The following is a 25,833-nucleotide window of genomic DNA, read 5'->3' as shown; positions in this document are numbered from 1 at the left end:
TTTTATTGTGTATAACCCTTTTTCACATGTAAAGCGCCATGGAATAAATGATGCTATAATAATAAATAATAATAATGATTAGTGACTCCAGCTGAACCACATAGTGTGTTGGAGTCTGTGGTAATCTGAAATCCACATCCTGTAATATCAGGAGGGCCAGGCTCCCCCCACCATGCTTTATACTACAGCTCTGCTTGTTCAGGCTAGGTCAGCCCCCCCAATTGAAAAGCGGCCGTATAGAACATGCAGTGGGCAATATTCTTTATACGTGACACATACATACAGATATAGCTAGTCATGGTGGAATAAGACAGAGCCTGGGGGTGAGGAAATGTGACGATATGACGGGAGGGGGATGGGTGTGGGTGAAAATAAAGGCAGGGTGGGGCCACGGAGTAATTATATATATATATATATATATATATATATATATATATATATATATATTATAGTATTACCTCCATTTACTGTATTGTGCTGCCTTTTCTACATTCTACTGTGTAATACTCTCTGCTGAGCTGTGTATCTAAGCCAGTTATGTGTGATACTGCCTGCTGAGCTGTGTATCTAAGCCAGTTATGTGTGATACTGCCTGCTGAGCTGTGTATCTAAGCCAGTTACGTGTGATACTGCCTGCTGAGCTGTGTATCTAAGCCTGTTGTGTGATACTGCCTGCTGACATGTGTATCTAAGCCTGTTATGTGTGATACTCTCTGCTGAGCTGTGTATCTATGCCTTTCCTGTGTTAGGCCATGTTCACACAGTGCGTTTTTTACTGCGGAACAGCCGCGATTTTCCCGCTGCGGCTCCGCACCTGTTTTCCATGCAGGGTACAGTACACTGTACCCTATGGAAAACAGGAACCACTGTGCACATGATGCAGGAATCGGGAAAAAAAGCCGCGCTGAATAGCCGCGGTAAAAAAGAAGTACCATGTCACTTCTTTTTGTGGAACTGCAGCTGTTCTGCACCCATAGACCTCCATTGTGAGGTCAAACCCGCAGTAAAACCCGCAGATGAAAAATATATCTTCGGGTTTTACTGCGGTTTGTGGTGCAGAACCGCTGCAGTGTGGCTGCCCCCCGTGCTCCAATCCCACCCCCCCATGCTCCGATGCCACCCCCCCGTGCTCCGACGCCCCCCCCCGTGCCCTCATCTCCCCCCCTTATACTTACCCGGCCTCCCGGTGTCCGTCCGGCCGTCTTCTCCCTGGGCGCCGCCATCTTGCAAAATGGCGGGCGCATGCGCAGTGCGCCCGCCGAATCTGCCGGCCGGCAGATTCGTTCCAAAGTACATTTTGATCCCTGAGATATAACCTCTCAGTGATCAAAATAAAAAAAAATAGTAAATGACACCCTCCCCCTTTGTCACCCCCATAGGTAGGGACAATAAAAAAATGAAGAATTTTTTTTTTCCCCCACTAAGGTTAGAATAGGGTTAGGGGTAGGGTTAGGGGTAGGGTTAGGGTATTTTCAGCCATTTTAACCCTAAAAAACTTCCTAGAAAACACAGACTCTGCATAGAAAACTGCATCAAAAAACGCATCAAAAAACGCATCAAAAAAGCACCAAAAAAAGGACCTGCGTTTTCTGCAAAGAGCTGCGGTTTCAGTCCTGAAAAAAAAAGGAGGGAAATCAGGAACGTGTGAACATACCCTTACTGTTTTCTGTGTATCCTGTTTGCTGAGCTGTGTATCTAAGCCTGTTATGTGTGATACTCCCTGCTGAGCTGTGTATCTATGCCTTTCCTGTGTTACTGTTTTCTGTGTATCCTGTTTTCTGAGCTGTGTATCTAAGCCAGTTATGTGTGATACTGCCTGCTGAGCTGTGTATCTAAGCCAGTTATGTGTGATGTAATCTGCTTCAGCCTGATTTCAGACGTCGCTATATCTCACTTTTCTGACTGCTGCAGGGTGCTGCCGCGGGGTCTCCGGGCCCCAAATCTACAGATATGGCACTCGACCTGCGGCCAGTACTCAGAAAGTGATACACGGGTGTCTGAATTTGGCCTTAACTAATGTATCCAAGCCTTTCCGTGTGATACAGTCACTGCTGTGTATCTAACTCTCTTACATTTATTTCTGACTCCAGGACAATTGTATCTAAGCATTTCTTGTGTGACATGTCTGCCTGTCCAATGTATTCATGTGTGATACAGTCTGCTGAGCACCTGTATCCAAGCTTTCATGATACTGTCTATGGCGCGCCCGTACCTAAGCTTTTCATGGGTGATTCTGTCTGTTGAGCTGCTGTATTTAAGCATGTCATCTGTGGTACTGTTTGCTTTGATGCAATATCTAATGTGTGATACAGTCTGCTGAGCAGTGTATCTAAGCCCATATATTGTGTAGTACTGTCTGCTGAGCAGTGTATCTAAGCCCATATAATGTGTGGTTCCATCTGCTGAGCAGTGTATCTAAGCCCATATGTGTGATAACGTCTGCTGAGCAGTGTATCTAACCCTATCATGTGTGGTACAGTCTGCTGAGAAGTGTATCTAAGCCCATATATTGTGTGGTTACATCTGCTGAGCAGTGTATCTAAGCCTATATAATGTTTGGTACAGTCTGCTGAGCAGTGTATCTAAGCCTATCATGTGTGGCACAGTCTGCTGATCCGCTGTATCTAAGCCTATCATGTGTGGTACAGTCTGCTGATCAGCTGTGTCTGATCCGCCCATGTCCACAGTGTAGATGGTGGTCTCCCCTCACTGTCACTGTCCACAGTGTAGATGGCGGTCTCCCCTCACCGTCACTGCCCCATGTCCACAGTGTAGATGGCGGTCTCCCCTCACTGTCACTGTCCACAGTGTAGATGGCGGTCTCCCCTCACTGCCCCATGTCCACAGTGTAGATGGTGGTCTCCCCTCACTGCCCCATGTCCACAGTGTAGATGGTGGTCTCCCCTCACTGTCACTGCCCCATGTCCACAGTGTAGATGGCGGTCTCCCCTCACCGTCACTGCCCCATGTCCACAGTGTAGATGGTGGTCTCCCCTCACTGTCCCATGTCCACAGTGTAGATGGCGGTCTCCCCTCACTGTCACTGCCCCATGTCCACAGTGTAGATGGTGGTCTCCCCTCACTGTCACTGCCCCATGGCCACAGTGTAGATGGTGGTCTCCCCTCACTGCCCCATGTCCACAGTGTAGATGGCGGTCTCCCCTCACTGTCACTGTCCAGTGTAGATGGCGGTCTCCCCTCACTGTCACTGTCCCATGGCCACAGTGTAGATGGTGGTCTCCCCTCACTGCCCCATGTCCACAGTGTAGATGGCGGTCTCCCCTCACCGTCACTGCCCCATGTCCACAGTGTAGATGGCGGTCTCCCCTCACTGTCACTGTCCCATGGCCACAGTGTAGATGGCGGTCTCCCCTCACTGTCACTGTCCCATGTCCACAGTGTAGATGGTGGTCTCCCCTCACTGTCACTGCCCCATGTCCACAGTGTAGATGGTGGTCTCCCCTCACTGTCACTGTCCCATGTCCACAGTGTAGATGGTGGTCTCCCCTCACTGCCCCATGTCCACAGTGTAGATGGCGGTCTCCCCTCACCGTCACTGCCCCATGTCCACAGTGTAGTTGGCGGTCTCCCCTCACTGTCCCATGTCCACAGTGTAGATGGCGGTCTCCCCTCACTGTCACTGTCCCATGTCCACAGTGTAGATGGTGGTCTCCCCTCACTGTCACTGTCCCATGTCCACAGTGTAGATGGCGGTCTCCCCTCACTGTCACTGTCCCATGGCCACAGTGTAGATGGCGGTCTCCCCTCACTGTCCCATGTCCACAGTGTAGATGGTGGTCTCCCCTCACCGTCACTGCCCCATGTCCACAGTGTAGATGGCGGTCTCCCCTCACTGTCACTGTCCCATGTCCACAGTGTAGATGGCGGTCTCCCCTCACTGTCACTGTCCCATGGCCACAGTGTAGATGGCGGTCTTCCCTCACCGTCACTGCCCCATGTCCACAGTGTAGATGGCGGTCTCCCCTCACTGCCCCATGCCCACAGTGTAGATGGTGGTCTCCCCTCACTGCCTCTTGTCCACAGTGTAGATGGCGGTCTCCCCTCACTGCCCCATGTCCACAGTGTAGATGGCGGTCTCCCCTCACAGTCACTGCCCCATGTCCACAGTGTAGATGGCGGTCTCCCCTCACTGTCACTGCCCCATGTCCACAGTGTAGATGGCGGTCTCCCCTCACTGTCACTGCCCCATGTCCACAGTGTAGATGGTGGTCTCCCCTCACTGCCCCATGTCCACAGTGTAGATGGCGGTCTCCCCTCACTGTCACTGTCCCATGTCCACAGTGTAGATGGCGGTCTCCCCTCACCGTCACTGCCCCATGTCCACAGTGTAGATGGCGGTCTCCCCTCACTGTCACTGTCCCATGTCCACAGTGTAGATGGCGGTCTCCCCTCATTGCCCCATGTCCACAGTGTAGATGGCGGTCTCCCCTCACTGCCCCATGTCCACAGTGTAGATGGCGGTCTCCCCTCACTGTCACTGTCCCATGTCCACAGTGTAGATGGCGGTCTCCCCTCACCGTCACTGCCCCATGTCCACAGTGTAGATGGCGGTCTCCCCTCACTGTCACTGTCCCATGTCCACAGTGTAGATGGCGGTCTCCCCTCATTGCCCCATGTCCACAGTGTAGATGGCGGTCTCCCCTCACTGTCCCATGTCCACAGTGTAGATGGTGGTCTCCCCTCACTGTCACTGTCCCATGGCCACAGTGTAGATGGCGGTCTCCCCTCACCGTCACTGCCCCATGTCCACAGTGTAGATGGCGGTCTCCCCTCACAGTCACTGCCCCATGTCCACAGTGTAGATGGCGGTCTCCCCTCACTGTCACTGCCCCATGTCCACAGTGTAGATGGCGGTCTCCCCTCATTGCCCCATGTCCACAGTGTAGATGGCGGTCTCCCCTCACCGTCACTGCCCCATGTCCAGTGTAGATGGTGGTCTCCCCTCACTGTTCCATGGCCACAGTGTAGATGGCGGTCTCCCCTCACTGTCACTGTCCCATGTCCACAGTGTAGATGGCGGTTTCCCCTCACTGCCCCATGTCCACAGTGTAGATGGCGGTCTCCCCTCACCGTCACTGCCCCATGTCCACAGTGTAGATGGCGGTCTCCCCTCACTGTCACTGTCCCATGTCCACAGTGTAGATGGCGGTTTCCCCTCACTGCCCCATGTCCACAGTGTAGATGGCGGTCTCCCCTCACTGTCACTGTCCCATGTCCACAGTGTAGATGGCGGTTTCCCCTCACTGCCCCATGTCCACAGTGTAGATGGCGGTCTCTCCTCACTGCCCCATGTCCACAGTGTAGATGGTGGTCTCCCCTCACTGCCCCATGTCCACAGTGTAGATGGCGGTCTCCCCTCACAGTCACTGCCCCATGTCCACAGTGTAGATGGCGGTCTCCCCTCACTGTCCCATGTCCACAGTGTAGATGGTGGTCTCCCCTCACTGTCACTGCCTCATGTCCACAGTGTAGATGGCGGTCTCCCCTCACTGCCTCATGTCCACAGTGTAGATGGCGGTCTCTCCTCACTGCCCCATGTCCACAGTGTAGATGGTGGTCTCCCCTCACTGTCACTGCCTCATGTCCACAGTGTAGATGGCGGTCTCCCCTCACTGCCTCATGTCCACAGTGTAGATGGTGGTCTCCCCTCACTGTCCCATGTCCAGTGTAGATGGCGGTCTCCCCTCACTGCCTCATGTCCACAGTGTAGATGGTGGTCTCCCCTCACTGCCCCATGTCCACAGTGTAGATGGTGGTCTCCCCTCACTGCCCCATGCCCACAGTGTAGATGGTGGTCTCCCCTCACAGTCACTGCCCCATGCCCACAGTGTAGATGGCGGTCTCCCCTCACAGTCACTGTCCCATGTCCAGTGTAGATGGCGGTCTCCCCTCACTGCCCCATGTCCACAGTGTAGATGGTGGTCTCCCCTCACTGCCCCATGTCCACAGTGTAGATGGTGGTCTCCCCTCACTGCCCCATGTCCACAGTGTAGATGGCGGTCTCCCCTCACTGTCACTGCCCCATGTCCAGTGTAGATGGTGGTCTCCCCTCACTGTTCCATGGCCACAGTGTAGATGGCGGTCTCCCCTCACTGCCCCATGTCCACAGTGTAGATGGCGGTCTCTCCTCACTGCCCCATGCCCACAGTGTAGATGGCGGTCTCCCCTCACAGTCACTGCCCCATGTCCACAGTGTAGATGGCGGTCTCCCCTCACTGTCACTGTCCCATGTCCACAATGTAGATGGCGGTCTCCCCTCATTGCCCCATGTCCACAGTGTAGATGGCGGTCTCCCCTCACTGTCCCATGTCCACAGTGTAGATGGTGGTCTCCCCTCACTGTCACTGCCTCATGTCCACAGTGTAGATGGCGGTCTCCCCTCACTGCCTCATGTCCACAGTGTAGATGGCGGTCTCCCCTCACTGCCTCATGTCCACAGTGTAGATGGTGGTCTCCCCTCACTGCCCCATGCCCACAGTGTAGATGGTGGTCTCCCCTCACTGTCACTGCCCCATGCCCACAGTGTAGATGGCGGTCTCCCCTCACAGTCACTGTCCCATGTCCAGTGTAGATGGTGGTCTCCCCTCACTGCCCCATGTCCACAGTGTAGATGGTGGTCTTCCCTCACTGCCCCATGTCCACAGTGTAGATGGTGGTCTCCCCTCACTGCCCCATGTCCACAGTGTAGATGGTGGTCTCCCCTCACTGCCTCATGTCCACAGTGTAGATGGCGGTCTCCCCTCACTGCCCCATGTCCACAGTGTAGATGGCGGTCTCCCCTCACTGCCCCATGTCCACAGTGTAGATGGCGGTCTCCCCTCACTGCCCCATGTCCACAGTGTAGATGGTGGTCTCCCCTCACTGCCCCATGTCCACAGTGTAGATGGTGGTCTCCCCTCACTGCCCCATGTCCACAGTGTAGATGGTGGTCTCCCCTCACTGCCCCATGTCCACAGTGTAGATGGTGGTCTCCCCTCACTGCCTCATGTCCACAGTGTAGATGGTGGTCTCCCCTCACTGCCCCATGTCCACAGTGTAGATGGTGGTCTCCCCTCACTGCCCCATGTCCACAGTGTAGATGGTGGTCTCCCCTCACTGCCCCATGTCCACAGTGTAGATGGTGGTCTCCCCTCACTGCCCCATGTCCACAGTGTAGATGGTGGTCTCCCCTCACTGCCCCATGTCCACAGTGTAGATTGTGGTCTCCCCTCACTGCCCCATGTCCACAGTGTAGATGGCGGTCTCCCCTCACAGTCACTGCCCCATGTCCACAGTGTAGATGGTGGTCTCCCCTCACTGTCACTGCCCCATGTCCACAGTGTAGATGGCGGTCTCCCCTCATTGCCCCATGTCCACAGTGTAGATGGCGGTCTCCCCTCACTGCCCCATGTCCACAGTGTAGATGGCGGTCTCCCCTCCCTGCCCCATGTCCACAGTGTAGATGGCGGTCTCCCCTCACTGTCACTGCCTCATGTCCACAGTGTAGATGGCGGTCTCCCCTCACTGTCACTGCCTCATGTCCACAGTGTAGATGGCGGTCTCCCCTCATTGCCCCATGTCCACAGTGTAGATGGTGGTCTCTCCTCACTGCCCCATGCCCACAGTGTAGATGGCGGTCTCCCCTCACAGTCACTGCCCCATGTCCACAGTGTAGATGGCGGTCTCCCCTCACTGTCCCATGTCCACAGTGTAGATGGTGGTCTCCCCTCACTGTCACTGCCTCATGTCCACAGTGTAGATGGTGGTCTCCCCTCACTGCCCCATGTCCACAGTGTAGATGGCGGTCTCCCCTCACTGTCACTGTCCCATGTCCACAATGTAGATGGCGGTCTCCCCTCATTGCCCCATGTCCACAGTGTAGATGGCGGTCTCCCCTCACAGTCACTGTCCCATGTCCACAGTGTAGATGGTGGTCTCCCCTCACTGTCTCATGTCCACAGTGTAGATGGCGGTCTCCCCTCACTGCCTCATGTCCACAGTGTAGATGGCGGTCTCCCCTCACTGCCTCATGTCCACAGTGTAGATGGTGGTCTCCCCTCACTGCCCCATGCCCACAGTGTAGATGGTGGTCTCCCCTCACTGTCACTGCCCCATGCCCACAGTGTAGATGGCGGTCTCCCCTCACAGTCACTGTCCCATGTCCAGTGTAGATGGTGGTCTCCCCTCACTGTCCCATGTCCAGTGTAGATGGCGGTCTCCCCTCACTGCCCCATGTCCACAGTGTAGATGGTGGTCTCCCCTCACTGCCCCATGTCCACAGTGTAGATGGTGGTCTCCCCTCACTGCCCCATGTCCACAGTGTAGATGGTGGTCTCCCCTCACTGCCCCATGTCCACAGTGTAGATGGCGGTCTCCCCTCACTGCCCCATGTCCACAGTGTAGATGGCGGTCTCCCCTCACTGCCCCATGTCCACAGTGTAGATGGTGGTCTCCCCTCACTGCCCCATGTCCACAGTGTAGATGGTGGTCTCCCCTCACTGTCCCATGTCCACAGTGTAGATGGTGGTCTCCCCTCACTGCCCCATGTCCACAGTGTAGATGGCGGTCTCCCCTCACTGCCTCATGTCCACAGTGTAGATGGCGGTCTCCCCTCACTGCCCCATGTCCACAGTGTAGATGGCGGTCTCCCCTCACTGCCCCATGTCCACAGTGTAGATGGCGGTCTCCCCTCACTGCCCCATGTCCACAGTGTAGATGGTGGTCTCCCCTCACTGCCCCATGTCCACAGTGTAGATGGTGGTCTCCCCTCACTGCCCCATGTCCACAGTGTAGATGGTGGTCTCCCCTCACTGCCCCATGTCCACAGTGTAGATGGTGGTCTCCCCTCACTGCCTCATGTCCACAGTGTAGATGGTGGTCTCCCCTCACTGCCCCATGTCCACAGTGTAGATGGTGGTCTCCCCTCACTGCCCCATGTCCACAGTGTAGATGGTGGTCTCCCCTCACTGCCCCATGTCCACAGTGTAGATGGTGGTCTCCCCTCACTGCCCCATGTCCACAGTGTAGATGGCGGTCTCCCCTCACAGTCACTGCCCCATGTCCACAGTGTAGATGGTGGTCTCCCCTCACTGTCACTGCCCCATGTCCACAGTGTAGATGGCGGTCTCCCCTCATTGCCCCATGTCCACAGTGTAGATGGCGGTCTCCCCTCACTGCCCCATGTCCACAGTGTAGATGGCGGTCTCCCCTCCCTGCCCCATGTCCACAGTGTAGATGGCGGTCTCCCCTCACTGTCACTGCCTCATGTCCACAGTGTAGATGGCGGTCTCCCCTCATTGCCCCATGTCCACATTGTAGATGGTGGTCTCTCCTCACTGCCCCATGCCCACAGTGTAGATGGCGGTCTCCCCTCACAGTCACTGCCCCATGTCCACAGTGTAGATGGCGGTCTCCCCTCACTGTCCCATGTCCACAGTGTAGATGGTGGTCTCCCCTCACTGTCACTGCCTCATGTCCACAGTGTAGATGGTGGTCTCCCCTCACTGCCCCATGTCCACAGTGTAGATGGCGGTCTCCCCTCACCGTCACTGTCCCATGTCCAGTGTAGATGGCGGTCTCTCCTCACTGCCCCATGTCCACAGTGTAGATGGTGGTCTCCCCTCACTGCCTCATGTCCACAGTGTAGATGGCGGTCTCCCCTCACTGCCTCATGTCCACAGTGTAGATGGCGGTCTCCCCTCACTGCCTCATGTCCACAGTGTAGATGGCGGTCTCCCCTCACTGCCCCATGTCCACAGTGTAGATGGTGGTCTCCCCTCACTGCCCCATGTCCACAGTGTAGATGGTGGTCTCCCCTCACTGCCCCATGTCCACAGTGTAGATGGTGGTCTCCCCTCACTGCCCCATGTCCACAGTGTAGATGGTGGTCTCCCCTCACTGCCCCATGTCCAGTGTAGATGGTGGTCTCCCCTCACTGCCCCATGTCCACAGTGTAGATGGTGGTCTCCCCTCACTGCCCCATGTCCACAGTGTAGATGGTGGTCTCCCCTCACTGCCCCATGTCCACAGTGTAGATGGTGGTCTCCCCTCACTGCCCCATGTCCACAGTGTAGATGGTGGTCTCCCCTCACTGCCCCATGTCCAGTGTAGATGGTGGTCTCCCCTCACTGCCCCATGTCCACAGTGTAGATGGTGGTCTCCCCTCACTGCCCCATGTCCAGTGTAGATGGTGGTCTCCCCTCACTGCCCCATGTCCACAGTGTAGATGGTGGTCTCCCCTCACTGCCCCATGTCCACAGTGTAGATGGTGGTCTCCCCTCACTGCCCCATGTCCACAGTGTAGATGGTGGTCTCCCCTCACTGCCCCATGTCCAGTGTAGATGGTGGTCTCCCCTCACTGCCCCATGTCCACAGTGTAGATGGTGGTCTCCCCTCACTGCCCCATGTCCACAGTGTAGATGGTGGTCTCCCCTCACTGCCCCATGTCCACAGTGTAGATGGTGGTCTCCCCTCACTGCCCCATGTCCACAGTGTAGATGGTGGTCTCCCCTCACTGCCCCATGTCCAGTGTAGATGGTGGTCTCCCCTCACTGCCCCATGTCCACAGTGTAGATGGTGGTCTCCCCTCACTGCCCCATGTCCAGTGTAGATGGTGGTCTCCCCTCACTGCCCCATGTCCACAGTGTAGATGGTGGTCTCCCCTCACTGCCCCATGTCCAGTGTAGATGGTGGTCTCCCCTCACTGCCCCATGTCCACAGTGTAGATGGTGGTCTCCCCTCACTGCCCCATGTCCACAGTGTAGATGGCGGTCTCCCCTCACTGCCCCATGTCCACAGTGTAGATGGCGGTCTCCCCTCACCGTCACTGCCCCATGTCCACAGTGTAGATGGTGGTCTCCCCTCACTGTCCCATGTCCACAGTGTAGATGGCGGTCTCCCCTCACTGTCACTGCCCCATGTCCACAGTGTAGATGGTGGTCTCCCCTCACTGTCACTGCCCCATGGCCACAGTGTAGATGGTGGTCTCCCCTCACTGCCCCATGTCCACAGTGTAGATGGCGGTCTCCCCTCACTGTCACTGTCCAGTGTAGATGGCGGTCTCCCCTCACTGTCACTGTCCCATGGCCACAGTGTAGATGGTGGTCTCCCCTCACTGCCCCATGTCCACAGTGTAGATGGCGGTCTCCCCTCACCGTCACTGCCCCATGTCCACAGTGTAGATGGCGGTCTCCCCTCACTGTCACTGTCCCATGGCCACAGTGTAGATGGCGGTCTCCCCTCACTGTCACTGTCCCATGTCCACAGTGTAGATGGTGGTCTCCCCTCACTGTCACTGCCCCATGTCCACAGTGTAGATGGTGGTCTCCCCTCACTGTCACTGTCCCATGTCCACAGTGTAGATGGTGGTCTCCCCTCACTGCCCCATGTCCACAGTGTAGATGGCGGTCTCCCCTCACCGTCACTGCCCCATGTCCACAGTGTAGTTGGCGGTCTCCCCTCACTGTCCCATGTCCACAGTGTAGATGGCGGTCTCCCCTCACTGTCACTGTCCCATGTCCACAGTGTAGATGGTGGTCTCCCCTCACTGTCACTGTCCCATGTCCACAGTGTAGATGGCGGTCTCCCCTCACTGTCACTGTCCCATGGCCACAGTGTAGATGGCGGTCTCCCCTCACTGTCCCATGTCCACAGTGTAGATGGTGGTCTCCCCTCACCGTCACTGCCCCATGTCCACAGTGTAGATGGCGGTCTCCCCTCACTGTCACTGTCCCATGTCCACAGTGTAGATGGCGGTCTCCCCTCACTGTCACTGTCCCATGGCCACAGTGTAGATGGCGGTCTTCCCTCACCGTCACTGCCCCATGTCCACAGTGTAGATGGCGGTCTCCCCTCACTGCCCCATGCCCACAGTGTAGATGGTGGTCTCCCCTCACTGCCTCTTGTCCACAGTGTAGATGGCGGTCTCCCCTCACTGCCCCATGTCCACAGTGTAGATGGCGGTCTCCCCTCACAGTCACTGCCCCATGTCCACAGTGTAGATGGCGGTCTCCCCTCACTGTCACTGCCCCATGTCCACAGTGTAGATGGCGGTCTCCCCTCACTGTCACTGCCCCATGTCCACAGTGTAGATGGTGGTCTCCCCTCACTGCCCCATGTCCACAGTGTAGATGGCGGTCTCCCCTCACTGTCACTGTCCCATGTCCACAGTGTAGATGGCGGTCTCCCCTCACCGTCACTGCCCCATGTCCACAGTGTAGATGGCGGTCTCCCCTCACTGTCACTGTCCCATGTCCACAGTGTAGATGGCGGTCTCCCCTCATTGCCCCATGTCCACAGTGTAGATGGCGGTCTCCCCTCACTGCCCCATGTCCACAGTGTAGATGGCGGTCTCCCCTCACTGTCACTGTCCCATGTCCACAGTGTAGATGGCGGTCTCCCCTCACCGTCACTGCCCCATGTCCACAGTGTAGATGGCGGTCTCCCCTCACTGTCACTGTCCCATGTCCACAGTGTAGATGGCGGTCTCCCCTCATTGCCCCATGTCCACAGTGTAGATGGCGGTCTCCCCTCACTGTCCCATGTCCACAGTGTAGATGGTGGTCTCCCCTCACTGTCACTGTCCCATGGCCACAGTGTAGATGGCGGTCTCCCCTCACCGTCACTGCCCCATGTCCACAGTGTAGATGGCGGTCTCCCCTCACAGTCACTGCCCCATGTCCACAGTGTAGATGGCGGTCTCCCCTCACTGTCACTGCCCCATGTCCACAGTGTAGATGGCGGTCTCCCCTCATTGCCCCATGTCCACAGTGTAGATGGCGGTCTCCCCTCACCGTCACTGCCCCATGTCCAGTGTAGATGGTGGTCTCCCCTCACTGTTCCATGGCCACAGTGTAGATGGCGGTCTCCCCTCACTGTCACTGTCCCATGTCCACAGTGTAGATGGCGGTTTCCCCTCACTGCCCCATGTCCACAGTGTAGATGGCGGTCTCCCCTCACCGTCACTGCCCCATGTCCACAGTGTAGATGGCGGTCTCCCCTCACTGTCACTGTCCCATGTCCACAGTGTAGATGGCGGTTTCCCCTCACTGCCCCATGTCCACAGTGTAGATGGCGGTCTCCCCTCACTGTCACTGTCCCATGTCCACAGTGTAGATGGCGGTTTCCCCTCACTGCCCCATGTCCACAGTGTAGATGGCGGTCTCTCCTCACTGCCCCATGTCCACAGTGTAGATGGTGGTCTCCCCTCACTGCCCCATGTCCACAGTGTAGATGGCGGTCTCCCCTCACAGTCACTGCCCCATGTCCACAGTGTAGATGGCGGTCTCCCCTCACTGTCCCATGTCCACAGTGTAGATGGTGGTCTCCCCTCACTGTCACTGCCTCATGTCCACAGTGTAGATGGCGGTCTCCCCTCACTGCCTCATGTCCACAGTGTAGATGGCGGTCTCTCCTCACTGCCCCATGTCCACAGTGTAGATGGTGGTCTCCCCTCACTGTCACTGCCTCATGTCCACAGTGTAGATGGCGGTCTCCCCTCACTGCCTCATGTCCACAGTGTAGATGGTGGTCTCCCCTCACTGTCCCATGTCCAGTGTAGATGGCGGTCTCCCCTCACTGCCTCATGTCCACAGTGTAGATGGTGGTCTCCCCTCACTGCCCCATGTCCACAGTGTAGATGGTGGTCTCCCCTCACTGCCCCATGCCCACAGTGTAGATGGTGGTCTCCCCTCACAGTCACTGCCCCATGCCCACAGTGTAGATGGCGGTCTCCCCTCACAGTCACTGTCCCATGTCCAGTGTAGATGGCGGTCTCCCCTCACTGCCCCATGTCCACAGTGTAGATGGTGGTCTCCCCTCACTGCCCCATGTCCACAGTGTAGATGGTGGTCTCCCCTCACTGCCCCATGTCCACAGTGTAGATGGCGGTCTCCCCTCACTGTCACTGCCCCATGTCCAGTGTAGATGGTGGTCTCCCCTCACTGTTCCATGGCCACAGTGTAGATGGCGGTCTCCCCTCACTGCCCCATGTCCACAGTGTAGATGGCGGTCTCTCCTCACTGCCCCATGCCCACAGTGTAGATGGCGGTCTCCCCTCACAGTCACTGCCCCATGTCCACAGTGTAGATGGCGGTCTCCCCTCACTGTCACTGTCCCATGTCCACAATGTAGATGGCGGTCTCCCCTCATTGCCCCATGTCCACAGTGTAGATGGCGGTCTCCCCTCACTGTCCCATGTCCACAGTGTAGATGGTGGTCTCCCCTCACTGTCACTGCCTCATGTCCACAGTGTAGATGGCGGTCTCCCCTCACTGCCTCATGTCCACAGTGTAGATGGCGGTCTCCCCTCACTGCCTCATGTCCACAGTGTAGATGGTGGTCTCCCCTCACTGCCCCATGCCCACAGTGTAGATGGTGGTCTCCCCTCACTGTCACTGCCCCATGCCCACAGTGTAGATGGCGGTCTCCCCTCACAGTCACTGTCCCATGTCCAGTGTAGATGGTGGTCTCCCCTCACTGCCCCATGTCCACAGTGTAGATGGTGGTCTTCCCTCACTGCCCCATGTCCACAGTGTAGATGGTGGTCTCCCCTCACTGCCCCATGTCCACAGTGTAGATGGTGGTCTCCCCTCACTGCCTCATGTCCACAGTGTAGATGGCGGTCTCCCCTCACTGCCCCATGTCCACAGTGTAGATGGCGGTCTCCCCTCACTGCCCCATGTCCACAGTGTAGATGGCGGTCTCCCCTCACTGCCCCATGTCCACAGTGTAGATGGTGGTCTCCCCTCACTGCCCCATGTCCACAGTGTAGATGGTGGTCTCCCCTCACTGCCCCATGTCCACAGTGTAGATGGTGGTCTCCCCTCACTGCCCCATGTCCACAGTGTAGATGGTGGTCTCCCCTCACTGCCTCATGTCCACAGTGTAGATGGTGGTCTCCCCTCACTGCCCCATGTCCACAGTGTAGATGGTGGTCTCCCCTCACTGCCCCATGTCCACAGTGTAGATGGTGGTCTCCCCTCACTGCCCCATGTCCACAGTGTAGATGGTGGTCTCCCCTCACTGCCCCATGTCCACAGTGTAGATGGTGGTCTCCCCTCACTGCCCCATGTCCACAGTGTAGATTGTGGTCTCCCCTCACTGCCCCATGTCCACAGTGTAGATGGCGGTCTCCCCTCACAGTCACTGCCCCATGTCCACAGTGTAGATGGTGGTCTCCCCTCACTGTCACTGCCCCATGTCCACAGTGTAGATGGCGGTCTCCCCTCATTGCCCCATGTCCACAGTGTAGATGGCGGTCTCCCCTCACTGCCCCATGTCCACAGTGTAGATGGCGGTCTCCCCTCCCTGCCCCATGTCCACAGTGTAGATGGCGGTCTCCCCTCACTGTCACTGCCTCATGTCCACAGTGTAGATGGCGGTCTCCCCTCACTGTCACTGCCTCATGTCCACAGTGTAGATGGCGGTCTCCCCTCATTGCCCCATGTCCACAGTGTAGATGGTGGTCTCTCCTCACTGCCCCATGCCCACAGTGTAGATGGCGGTCTCCCCTCACAGTCACTGCCCCATGTCCACAGTGTAGATGGCGGTCTCCCCTCACTGTCCCATGTCCACAGTGTAGATGGTGGTCTCCCCTCACTGTCACTGCCTCATGTCCACAGTGTAGATGGTGGTCTCCCCTCACTGCCCCATGTCCACAGTGTAGATGGCGGTCTCCCCTCACTGTCACTGTCCCATGTCCACAATGTAGATGGCGGTCTCCCCTCATTGCCCCATGTCCACAGTGTAGATGGCGGTCTCCCCTCACAGTCACTGTCCCATGTCCACAGTGTAGATGGTGGTCTCCCCTCACTGTCTCATGTCCACAGTGTAGATGGCGGTCTCCCCTCACTGCCTCATGTCCACAGTGTAGATGGCGGTCTCCCCTCACTGCCTCATGTCCACAGTGTAGATGGTGGTCTCCCCTCACTGCCCCATGCCCACAGTGTAGATGGTGGTCTCCCCTCACTGTCACTGCCCCATGCCCACAGTGTAGATGGCGGTCTCCCCTCACAGTCACTGTCCCATGTCCAGTGTAGATGGTGGTCTCCCCTCACTGTCCCATGTCCAGTGTAGATGGCGGTCTCCCCTCACTGCCCCATGTCCACAGTGTAGATGGTGGTCTCCCCTCACTGCCCCATGTCCACAGTGTAGATGGTGGTCTCCCCTCACTGCCCCATGTCCACAGTGTAGATGGTGGTCTCCCCTCACTGCCCCATGTCCACAGTGTAGATGGCGGTCTCCCCTCACTGCCCCATGTCCACAGTGTAGATGGCGGTCTCCCCTCACTGCCCCATGTCCACAGTGTAGATGGTGGTCTCCCCTCACTGCCCCATGTCCACAGTGTAGATGGTGGTCTCCCCTCACTGTCCCATGTCCACAGTGTAGATGGTGGTCTCCCCTCACTGCCCCATGTCCACAGTGTAGATGGCGGTCTCCCCTCACTGCCTCATGTCCACAGTGTAGATGGCGGTCTCCCCTCACTGCCCCATGTCCACAGTGTAGATGGCGGTCTCCCCTCACTGCCCCATGTCCACAGTGTAGATGGCGGTCTCCCCTCACTGCCCCATGTCCACAGTGTAGATGGTGGTCTCCCCTCACTGCCCCATGTCCACAGTGTAGATGGTGGTCTCCCCTCACTGCCCCATGTCCACAGTGTAGATGGTGGTCTCCCCTCACTGCCCCATGTCCACAGTGTAGATGGTGGTCTCCCCTCACTGCCTCATGTCCACAGTGTAGATGGTGGTCTCCCCTCACTGCCCCATGTCCACAGTGTAGATGGTGGTCTCCCCTCACTGCCCCATGTCCACAGTGTAGATGGTGGTCTCCCCTCACTGCCCCATGTCCACAGTGTAGATGGTGGTCTCCCCTCACTGCCCCATGTCCACAGTGTAGATGGCGGTCTCCCCTCACAGTCACTGCCCCATGTCCACAGTGTAGATGGTGGTCTCCCCTCACTGTCACTGCCCCATGTCCACAGTGTAGATGGCGGTCTCCCCTCATTGCCCCATGTCCACAGTGTAGATGGCGGTCTCCCCTCACTGCCCCATGTCCACAGTGTAGATGGCGGTCTCCCCTCCCTGCCCCATGTCCACAGTGTAGATGGCGGTCTCCCCTCACTGTCACTGCCTCATGTCCACAGTGTAGATGGCGGTCTCCCCTCATTGCCCCATGTCCACATTGTAGATGGTGGTCTCTCCTCACTGCCCCATGCCCACAGTGTAGATGGCGGTCTCCCCTCACAGTCACTGCCCCATGTCCACAGTGTAGATGGCGGTCTCCCCTCACTGTCCCATGTCCACAGTGTAGATGGTGGTCTCCCCTCACTGTCACTGCCTCATGTCCACAGTGTAGATGGTGGTCTCCCCTCACTGCCCCATGTCCACAGTGTAGATGGCGGTCTCCCCTCACCGTCACTGTCCCATGTCCAGTGTAGATGGCGGTCTCTCCTCACTGCCCCATGTCCACAGTGTAGATGGTGGTCTCCCCTCACTGCCTCATGTCCACAGTGTAGATGGCGGTCTCCCCTCACTGCCTCATGTCCACAGTGTAGATGGCGGTCTCCCCTCACTGCCTCATGTCCACAGTGTAGATGGCGGTCTCCCCTCACTGCCCCATGTCCACAGTGTAGATGGTGGTCTCCCCTCACTGCCCCATGTCCACAGTGTAGATGGTGGTCTCCCCTCACTGCCCCATGTCCACAGTGTAGATGGTGGTCTCCCCTCACTGCCCCATGTCCACAGTGTAGATGGTGGTCTCCCCTCACTGCCCCATGTCCAGTGTAGATGGTGGTCTCCCCTCACTGCCCCATGTCCACAGTGTAGATGGTGGTCTCCCCTCACTGCCCCATGTCCACAGTGTAGATGGTGGTCTCCCCTCACTGCCCCATGTCCACAGTGTAGATGGTGGTCTCCCCTCACTGCCCCATGTCCACAGTGTAGATGGTGGTCTCCCCTCACTGCCCCATGTCCAGTGTAGATGGTGGTCTCCCCTCACTGCCCCATGTCCACAGTGTAGATGGTGGTCTCCCCTCACTGCCCCATGTCCAGTGTAGATGGTGGTCTCCCCTCACTGCCCCATGTCCACAGTGTAGATGGTGGTCTCCCCTCACTGCCCCATGTCCACAGTGTAGATGGTGGTCTCCCCTCACTGCCCCATGTCCACAGTGTAGATGGTGGTCTCCCCTCACTGCCCCATGTCCAGTGTAGATGGTGGTCTCCCCTCACTGCCCCATGTCCACAGTGTAGATGGTGGTCTCCCCTCACTGCCCCATGTCCACAGTGTAGATGGTGGTCTCCCCTCACTGCCCCATGTCCACAGTGTAGATGGTGGTCTCCCCTCACTGCCCCATGTCCACAGTGTAGATGGTGGTCTCCCCTCACTGCCCCATGTCCAGTGTAGATGGTGGTCTCCCCTCACTGCCCCATGTCCACAGTGTAGATGGTGGTCTCCCCTCACTGCCCCATGTCCAGTGTAGATGGTGGTCTCCCCTCACTGCCCCATGTCCACAGTGTAGATGGTGGTCTCCCCTCACTGCCCCATGTCCAGTGTAGATGGTGGTCTCCCCTCACTGCCCCATGTCCACAGTGTAGATGGTGGTCTCCCCTCACTGCCCCATGTCCACAGTGTAGATGGCGGTCTCCCCTCACTGCCCCATGTCCACAGTGTAGATGGTGGTCTCCCCTCACTGCCCCATGTCCACAGTGTAGATGGTGGTCTCCCCTCACTGCCCCATGTCCACAGTGTAGATGGTGGTCTCCCCTCACTGCCTCATGTCCACAGTGTAGATGGTGGTCTCCCCTCACTGCCCCATGTCCACAGTGTAGATGGTGGTTTTCCCCGCTGTCACTGCCCCCTGACACCACACAGCAGCTGCGCTCCTTATTGTTGCCCCCTCTGTACGACCACCGTGCCTTGGGTCCGGCCCTGCTCTGCCCTCCCCCTCTGCTATGAACCTGACACCAGTTGGACCAGTTTGGAGGAGATTGAGAGGTGTAATTGGGTGACTGGGAGCAGCTGACATGGGTGGGGGAGAAGACAGGCTGAGAAAATAGAGGCAGGCGGGGAGGTGGAGGAGTGGGCACTGGGCAGCAGGCAGGGGTGACACAGGAGGCGCAGCAGCATGGGGGACCAGGAGAACTACTATGGGAAGCATGGTAAGTGATGGCGGCTGTGCTGGTGGGGGGCACAGGAGGGCTGAGGGGGTGGTGGTGGTGATGTGCACACACTGGTGGTGCCTCAATACCAGCACCCTCTCTCCGGGGATGCAGGGTGTGCTTCTGTGTACAGATGTAGCAGAGCTGACTTTATTTGCACAGCTCCTGGATGCAGATTTGCATGGGACTGCCTTATACTTCCTCACCAGATATGGCGGAGCGCAAATATCGCAGCCCCACAAATGTAATTACACCCTGCTACGTCTAGCGGCGAACCGAGCCAGTGGCAGTGTGTGACTAGTGACCCAGCACTGACTAACCTGTCTGCTGTAACTAGTGCAGGGGGAGAGGACCTGTCTGCTGTAACTAGTGCAGGGGGAGAGGACCTGTCTGCTGTAACTAGTGCAGGGGGAGAGGACCTGTCTGCTGTAACTAGTGCAGGGGGAGAGGACCTGTCTGCTGTAACTAGAGCAGGGGGAGAGGACCTGTCTGCTGTAACTAGTGCAGGGGGAGAGGACCTGTCTGCTGTAACTAGTGCAGGGGGAGAGGACCTGTCTGCTGTAACTAGTGCAGGGGGAGAGGACCTGTCTGCTGTAACTGGCGCAGGGGGAGAGGACCTGTCTGCTGTAACTAGGGCAGGGGGAGAGGACCTGTCTGCTGTAACTGGCGCAGGGGGAGAGGACCTGTCTGCTGTAACTAGAGCAGGGGGAGAGGACCTGTCTGCTGTAACTAGAGCAGGGGGAGAGGACCTGTCTGCTGTAACTGGCGCAGGGGGAGAGGACCTGTCTGCTGTAACTAGAGCAGGGGGAGAGGACCTGTCTGCTGTAACTGGCGCAGGGGGAGAGGACCTGTCTGCTGTAACTGGCGCAGGGGGAGAGAACTGCTCCTGTCCCAATCTTTGGGTGATGGATCACCACGAACCCCCACAGCCTAGTGGTCCCGGTCTCTGCCCCCTATGAGGGGATAACCGTCGGCAGGTAGCACCCTGACTGTGGACTGTGATGTTTCGGGCAGGACAAGCTGAGGGCAGCGGCCTGAGTAATGAAAGGAGCTCTTCATCCGTAGTAAATAAGGCTAAACCAACAGCGGCCGTCCGCGGCTTCCCAACATAAACTGTGCAGGAATTCGGTACCGAAAAGGTGACTGAGCGGCTGAGGCCGGGCGAGGAGGGTCCTTATAGGCCACATCCATAGGGGCACTATATGGACCGTATATAATGGTCACTATATGTATAGAGCGTGGGACAGACCTATGTAAACCAAACGGCGCCCCCTAGAGAACATCTCCAGTACATCTCCAGGTGGCGCACAAGAACTCTATTCCTCCACCTCCACGCGGGACCCCCTCCGCTACTAAAGTGGCGTTTTGCCGTAAAGCGTCACCCCAATGGTCTGCTTACAAGGGGCCCTTCCATCACGAAAAAGGAACGTTCTAGTGTGAGTGATGGCAGGAAAACATCACTCACACTAGTCGTGTTTTTACATCCGTACGCTGCAAAAAAAAAGCCACGTGTGAACATACCATAAGGATCTACAATAGGGATCTGGAAAATTGAGGCATTTATAGTTCAACCTTAGTGACTAAAAGACTTTGGCCTCACAACTGTGACTCCCAAACTTTTGGGAAACTACAACTCTCAACATGTAGTCTCTCAACAGCTGTAGCACCTCAGGTTGAAGATGTAAGGTAGAAGACCGTTTTAATTTAATTTTTTTTTTTAACTTAATCTGATCGCCTCCTACAGTTGCCCCTGCTCCGCTGAATCTGGAACACTTTTTCTTTTTCTTCTGTGCCCCTCCGTTCCAAAGTTATGCCCCTTCAAAAATAATGGTGAAAATCTTCCCTTCAGCCAACTGGGCGTGTACCATATCAATTTTTTGCGCGTTCTCCTCTACTGCTGGCCAATCAAATCACGGCCGCGCCCACAGAGGAGTTCTAGGGTATACGCCCAGTTGGGAGGGAAAAGGGGAAAATCTACACCATCATTACTGGGGGGCATAACTTTGGGACGGAAGGACGCAGAAGAAAAAGAAAAACAGTTCCGGAATCAGTGGAGCAGCGGTAATTGGAAGAAGTACACAGGTTAAATGAAATAATCCAATGAAATGTTCCCTTTAACGGTTTGTCTGATGACCCAGTTATGGCTACTAACAGGTAGATTATCCTTCGCTAATCCACAAACCAGTTCTCCCATAACCCTGAAGTCGGAAGATTATCTTGGCATTATATCTTGTACAAGTCAGGCCATTGCCCTCATAAGAAGATTACTCCTGGCATGGATCTCTGTGCCAATCTCCGGGGACAAAAATACACCTGTAAAAAGGTCCACTTTCTACAGTCCGCCAAAAATAACAGGTTATCTGTGATCCCCCAACAAACAAACAGATCTAATTTGATGTATTCAACCTCCTCACAGTGCCCCTAAAGGTAAAGTGAAGTATTACATGGTCCTAGTCCTCCAAAATAAGAGATATTTGTAGTCGTCTTCTAATCTGAGGATCCTGAAGGGGTGGGGTGGGATTCTCCTGATGGGGGAAACTGGGATTACTAAACCAGACGTCTTTGATGGAACATTTCTGATCCATGCCCTGAAAAAGATGACACGAACACTAATGGAAAACATCACGCTTTGTGTGATAGCAAATACAATATCCCAGCTTGTCTGCTGGCATCTGATGAGAGGGAGGAGGCCGAGACCTCGGAGATTTGCCATTATCAAGTGTTTCCAGATGTTTTATTGGAAAACTCCTGTGCAGGGAATGAAGCCTGAATAATGTACGGCGCCCACGATCAATGCCGGAAAACACAAAGATCGAGTCTGGGCACCTAAATGGTTAGGGATAGTGAGGGCACATAGTGCTCCCCTTCTAGGTAGGCTACAGCTGGAGGATTTGCCGTCAGTAGCTTTACTGCCACATGCTTAAAACTCAATACTTTCCAACCCACCAGGAAGAAAAGGAGACCTCTTGAATTTCGGGAGGAATCGGCAAATCTACCGGGCACCATTGGATCCTCGCAAAGCTTCTTGTTAAGCAGGTTTCAGGAGATGCCCAAGTGCTGGTTGGAAAAAAGAGTAGAATAGGGAAAAAAAAATAATGGTGATACCTTTAGCATGTATCTGTATTTTTCCCCTTTTGAAAGTCCTTCTAAAAAGTTTACAATTGTGGTAAAATTTCATTGTGATGTTTGTTGGAAGGGGTCAAGGTGTTCAGGACTAGAAACATTGTCCACCACGTGCACCAGAGGGCTTGTCTGTCCACCACGTGCACCAGAGGGCTTGTCTGTCCACCACGTGCACCAGAGGGCTTGTCTGTCCACCACGTGCACCAGAGGGCTTGTCTGGCCACCACTTGGACAACCCCTTCTTAAATAAAGCCCAAGAAAAAAAAAAAAACAGAAATGACCCATACACCTTACAGCAAGTAAATCAGTAAATAGTAATCATACATGTAAATAACATGGGGTACTTATCCCACCACGGCAAGGTGTACCCATTGGGATGGTCGTGGCTCCCCTTTCTGAGCTAAGTATCCCACCATGACTTCCCATGGATGGGTATCTCAGTCTGGCCTTGTTCTGCTTTGAGCTTATTCACATTGACGTCGTTTGACAGATGGTAAGGTTTTACTACCAGAGACAGGTTAGGACTGTCCCGATGGGTACACCTTGTCGTGGTGGGATGGCTTTTATGCTTTTTTTTTAATCAAAATAGCGTTAACTAAGTACCCTATGTTATTTACATGTACCACAGTGTGAACATGCTCTTACACTTGCATGTATACCAGATTATAGTCCAACTCCTCCGTTTTTTTGGTTTTGCGGTCAACCCCGTCTTAAATGTCTTTGTCAAGTAAGAAAAGCTTATACTCTCTCCTTACTTGTAATGTTCTAATGACAACATGAGCCGACCCATTCACATCTTGGTTCAGATGCTTTGATAAAGACAAAAATGTAATACAGGTTGCCTAGCGACTGCTTGTCTGTTGTGAATTCCGCTCTTGGGCTCCCTCCGGTGGTTGTAAGTAGCATTTTTGTGAGTTCTGCTCTTTGGCTCCCTCCTGTGGTTTTTAGTGGTATGGCTGCTTCTTGGATTTAGCTTCAGCAGCTGTTTTCACTGATCGTCTTTCTGGCTCGGCTATATTAGTCTGGCCTTATCCCTCATTCAATGCCAGTTGTCAATTGTTCCTGCCTGGAGTCATTGCTCTTAGGACTTTCCTGACACTCTGACCAGTTCATCAAAGCTAAGTCCTTGCTTGTCCTTTTGCGGTTCTCTTGTTGTGGACTTTGTTGTTCAGCACTTTCTTTGTTTTTGTTCATTTGTCCAGCTTTTCAGTATGGATCTATTCAGCTAAGCTGGAAGCTCTGGGCAGCAGAGTTTGCCCTCCACACCTTTAGTCAGGTGTGGAGATTTTTGCATTTCTCTGCGGTGGACTTTTTCTAGTTTTTTTTTACTGACCGCACAGCGTTCTGTTTTGTACTATTTCTATGTAGCTAGAAGTGGCCTCCTGTGCTAAATCTTGTTTCATACTACGTATGTCATTTCCTTCTCCTCTCACAGTCATTATTTGTGGGGGGGCTAATCTATCCTTTGGGGATTTTCTCTGAGGCAAGATAGTTTTCCTGCTTCTATCTTTAGGGGTAGTTAGCTCTTAGGCTGTGACGGGATGCCTAGGCAGAGTTAGGAGCATTCCACGGCTACTTCTAGTGTTGTGTTGAGCTTAGGGACTGCGGTCAGTATAGTTGCCACCTGCTCAGAGCTAGACGCATGTCGCTCCCTAATCACCAGATCATAACACTTGTCCCAGGTCTGAGTGACTACCATTGCTGTACATGAACCGATTGAACTTCCTGTGACTATCTGTTCTACAGAAGACCCTCAGACTTAATACTTAAAGGACATTTGTGAGTCTACTGGAGATGCCCTAGAAGAATTTGTGGGAACATCCCAGTAAAATCTGAACTGGTGTTTCTGTGAGTCCTGTAGGTAACGCATGTAAGGGTTGGGTGTTCTGAGGCTCTCCGGTCTTCAGAACTGTGACTCAGACTTGAAGAGCGTCAATGAGTCACTTGGAGCTGGTTATATTGGGATTAGGCCTCATTTATCCAGGACCTTGGTAGGAAAGCTCTTGATTTGTGAACAAGGTTATACAGAGTGACCTGAAATAGAAACTGCAACACCATCATGTTAAATGTTTATTTCATAAAATCAATAGTACATGAAATATTATAAAAGGTGCTATCTTATCAGAGAAATTTGCTTCTTTCTCCTCTTGGACTGATTACTCATGCACTGAATACAAATATTACCTGTGAAGATAGACTTACCCATTACTGAGATGCCATATAAGTTGGTGCTTTTAAAATTCTATGGAAGGGGAGGAGTTATAAGCAGACATAGAGGGGGGAAAAGAGGAAGGAGGAGTTATAAGCAGACACAGAGGGGGGAAAAGAGGAGGGAGAGGTAATAAGCATACACAGAGGGGGAAAAGAGGAGGGAGGAGTTATAAGCAGACATAGAGGGGGAAAAGAGGGAGGGGTAATAAGCAGACACTGAGGTGGAAAAGAGGAGGGAGGAGTTATAAGCAGACACAGAGGGGGAAAAGAGGAGGGAGGGGTAATAAGCAGACGCAGAGGGGAAAAAGAGGAGGGAAGAGTTATAAGCAGACGCAGAGGGGGAAAAGAGGAGGGAAGAGTTATAAGCAGACGCAGAGGGGGAAAAGAGGAGGGAGGAGTTATAAGCAGACAGGGGGGAAAAGAGGAGGGAGGAGTTATAAGCAAACGGGGAAAAGAGGAGGGAGGAGCTATAAGCAGACATAGAGGGGGAAAAGAGGAGGGAGGAGTTATAAATAGACATAGAGGGGGGAAAAGAGAGGGAGGAGCTCAGCTCACCTCCTCCTCCTGTACAATGACTGATAACACCTCTATATACAGTAGATAACACAGGATCCACCATTCACAATAGCTGATCACAGCTCACCTCCTCCTGTACAATGACTGATAACACCTCTATATACAGTAGATAACACAGGATCCACCATTCACAATAGGTGATGTCACAGCTCACCTCCTCCTGTACAATGACTGATAACACCTCTATATACAGTAGATAACACAGGATCCACCATTCACAATAGGTGATGTCACAGCTCACCTCCAATATAATGACCTCTGCACAGGACACGGAGCATGCCCACAACACTTTCCCATAGAAGCCAATGAACATGTCGAGTCTACAGATTTCTATTGTCCATGTGGCTACTATAATGCCATTTTCTGAATGCTTTTACCATTTTAGACAAGATGGCCGCGCCCAAATACAATGATCAAAAGTACAGGTGATTTGTTTACAAAGGACATGGCGACCCCCCCCCCCCCCCCCCGACTCATCTACTATATAATTGTCTAATGGTCACTTCCAACTGTCTATCTGTCACGGAAATCCTAAGTCGCTGATTGGTCGTGGCCGTTTTGCCGCGACCAATCAGCGACGGGCACAGTCCGGCGGCAAAATGGCCGCTCCCTACTCCCCTCCACTCAGCGCTCACACAGGGTTAATGGCAGCGTTAACGGACCGCGTTATGCCACGGTGTAACGCACTCCATTAACGCTGCTATTAACCCTGTGTGACCAACTTTTTTACTATTGATGCTGCCTATGCAGCATCAATAGTAAAAAGATC

General features: G+C 54.7%; 1 protein-coding gene across 3 annotated transcripts in view; it reads left to right on the top strand.

Annotated features, from left to right (window-relative positions):
• The window catches only part of SLC44A2 (solute carrier family 44 member 2 (CTL2 blood group)), a 1,192,885-nt gene that overhangs the window by 1,128,959 nt on the left and 38,093 nt on the right, over window positions 1–25,833 (top strand). The window contains exon 1 of one of the 3 annotated variants that reach the window (XM_069767109.1): window positions 19,028–19,154. The exons of the other annotated variants lie outside the window; for them this stretch is intronic. Within the exon in view, the coding sequence (XP_069623210.1) occupies window positions 19,121–19,154 (34 nt within the window). The 5' untranslated portion in view covers window positions 19,028–19,120. Of the gene's footprint in view, window positions 1–19,027; window positions 19,155–25,833 lie in introns of those variants that run through there. 3 annotated transcript variants of the gene reach the window in all.

The sequence above is a fragment of the Ranitomeya imitator genome, chromosome 4 (genome assembly GCF_032444005.1).
Source record: "Ranitomeya imitator isolate aRanImi1 chromosome 4, aRanImi1.pri, whole genome shotgun sequence".
Classification (NCBI taxonomy): domain Eukaryota; kingdom Metazoa; phylum Chordata; class Amphibia; order Anura; family Dendrobatidae; genus Ranitomeya; species Ranitomeya imitator.
Note: the sequence above shows the minus strand (reverse complement) of the source record. Positions and strands in the feature narration are given on the sequence as shown.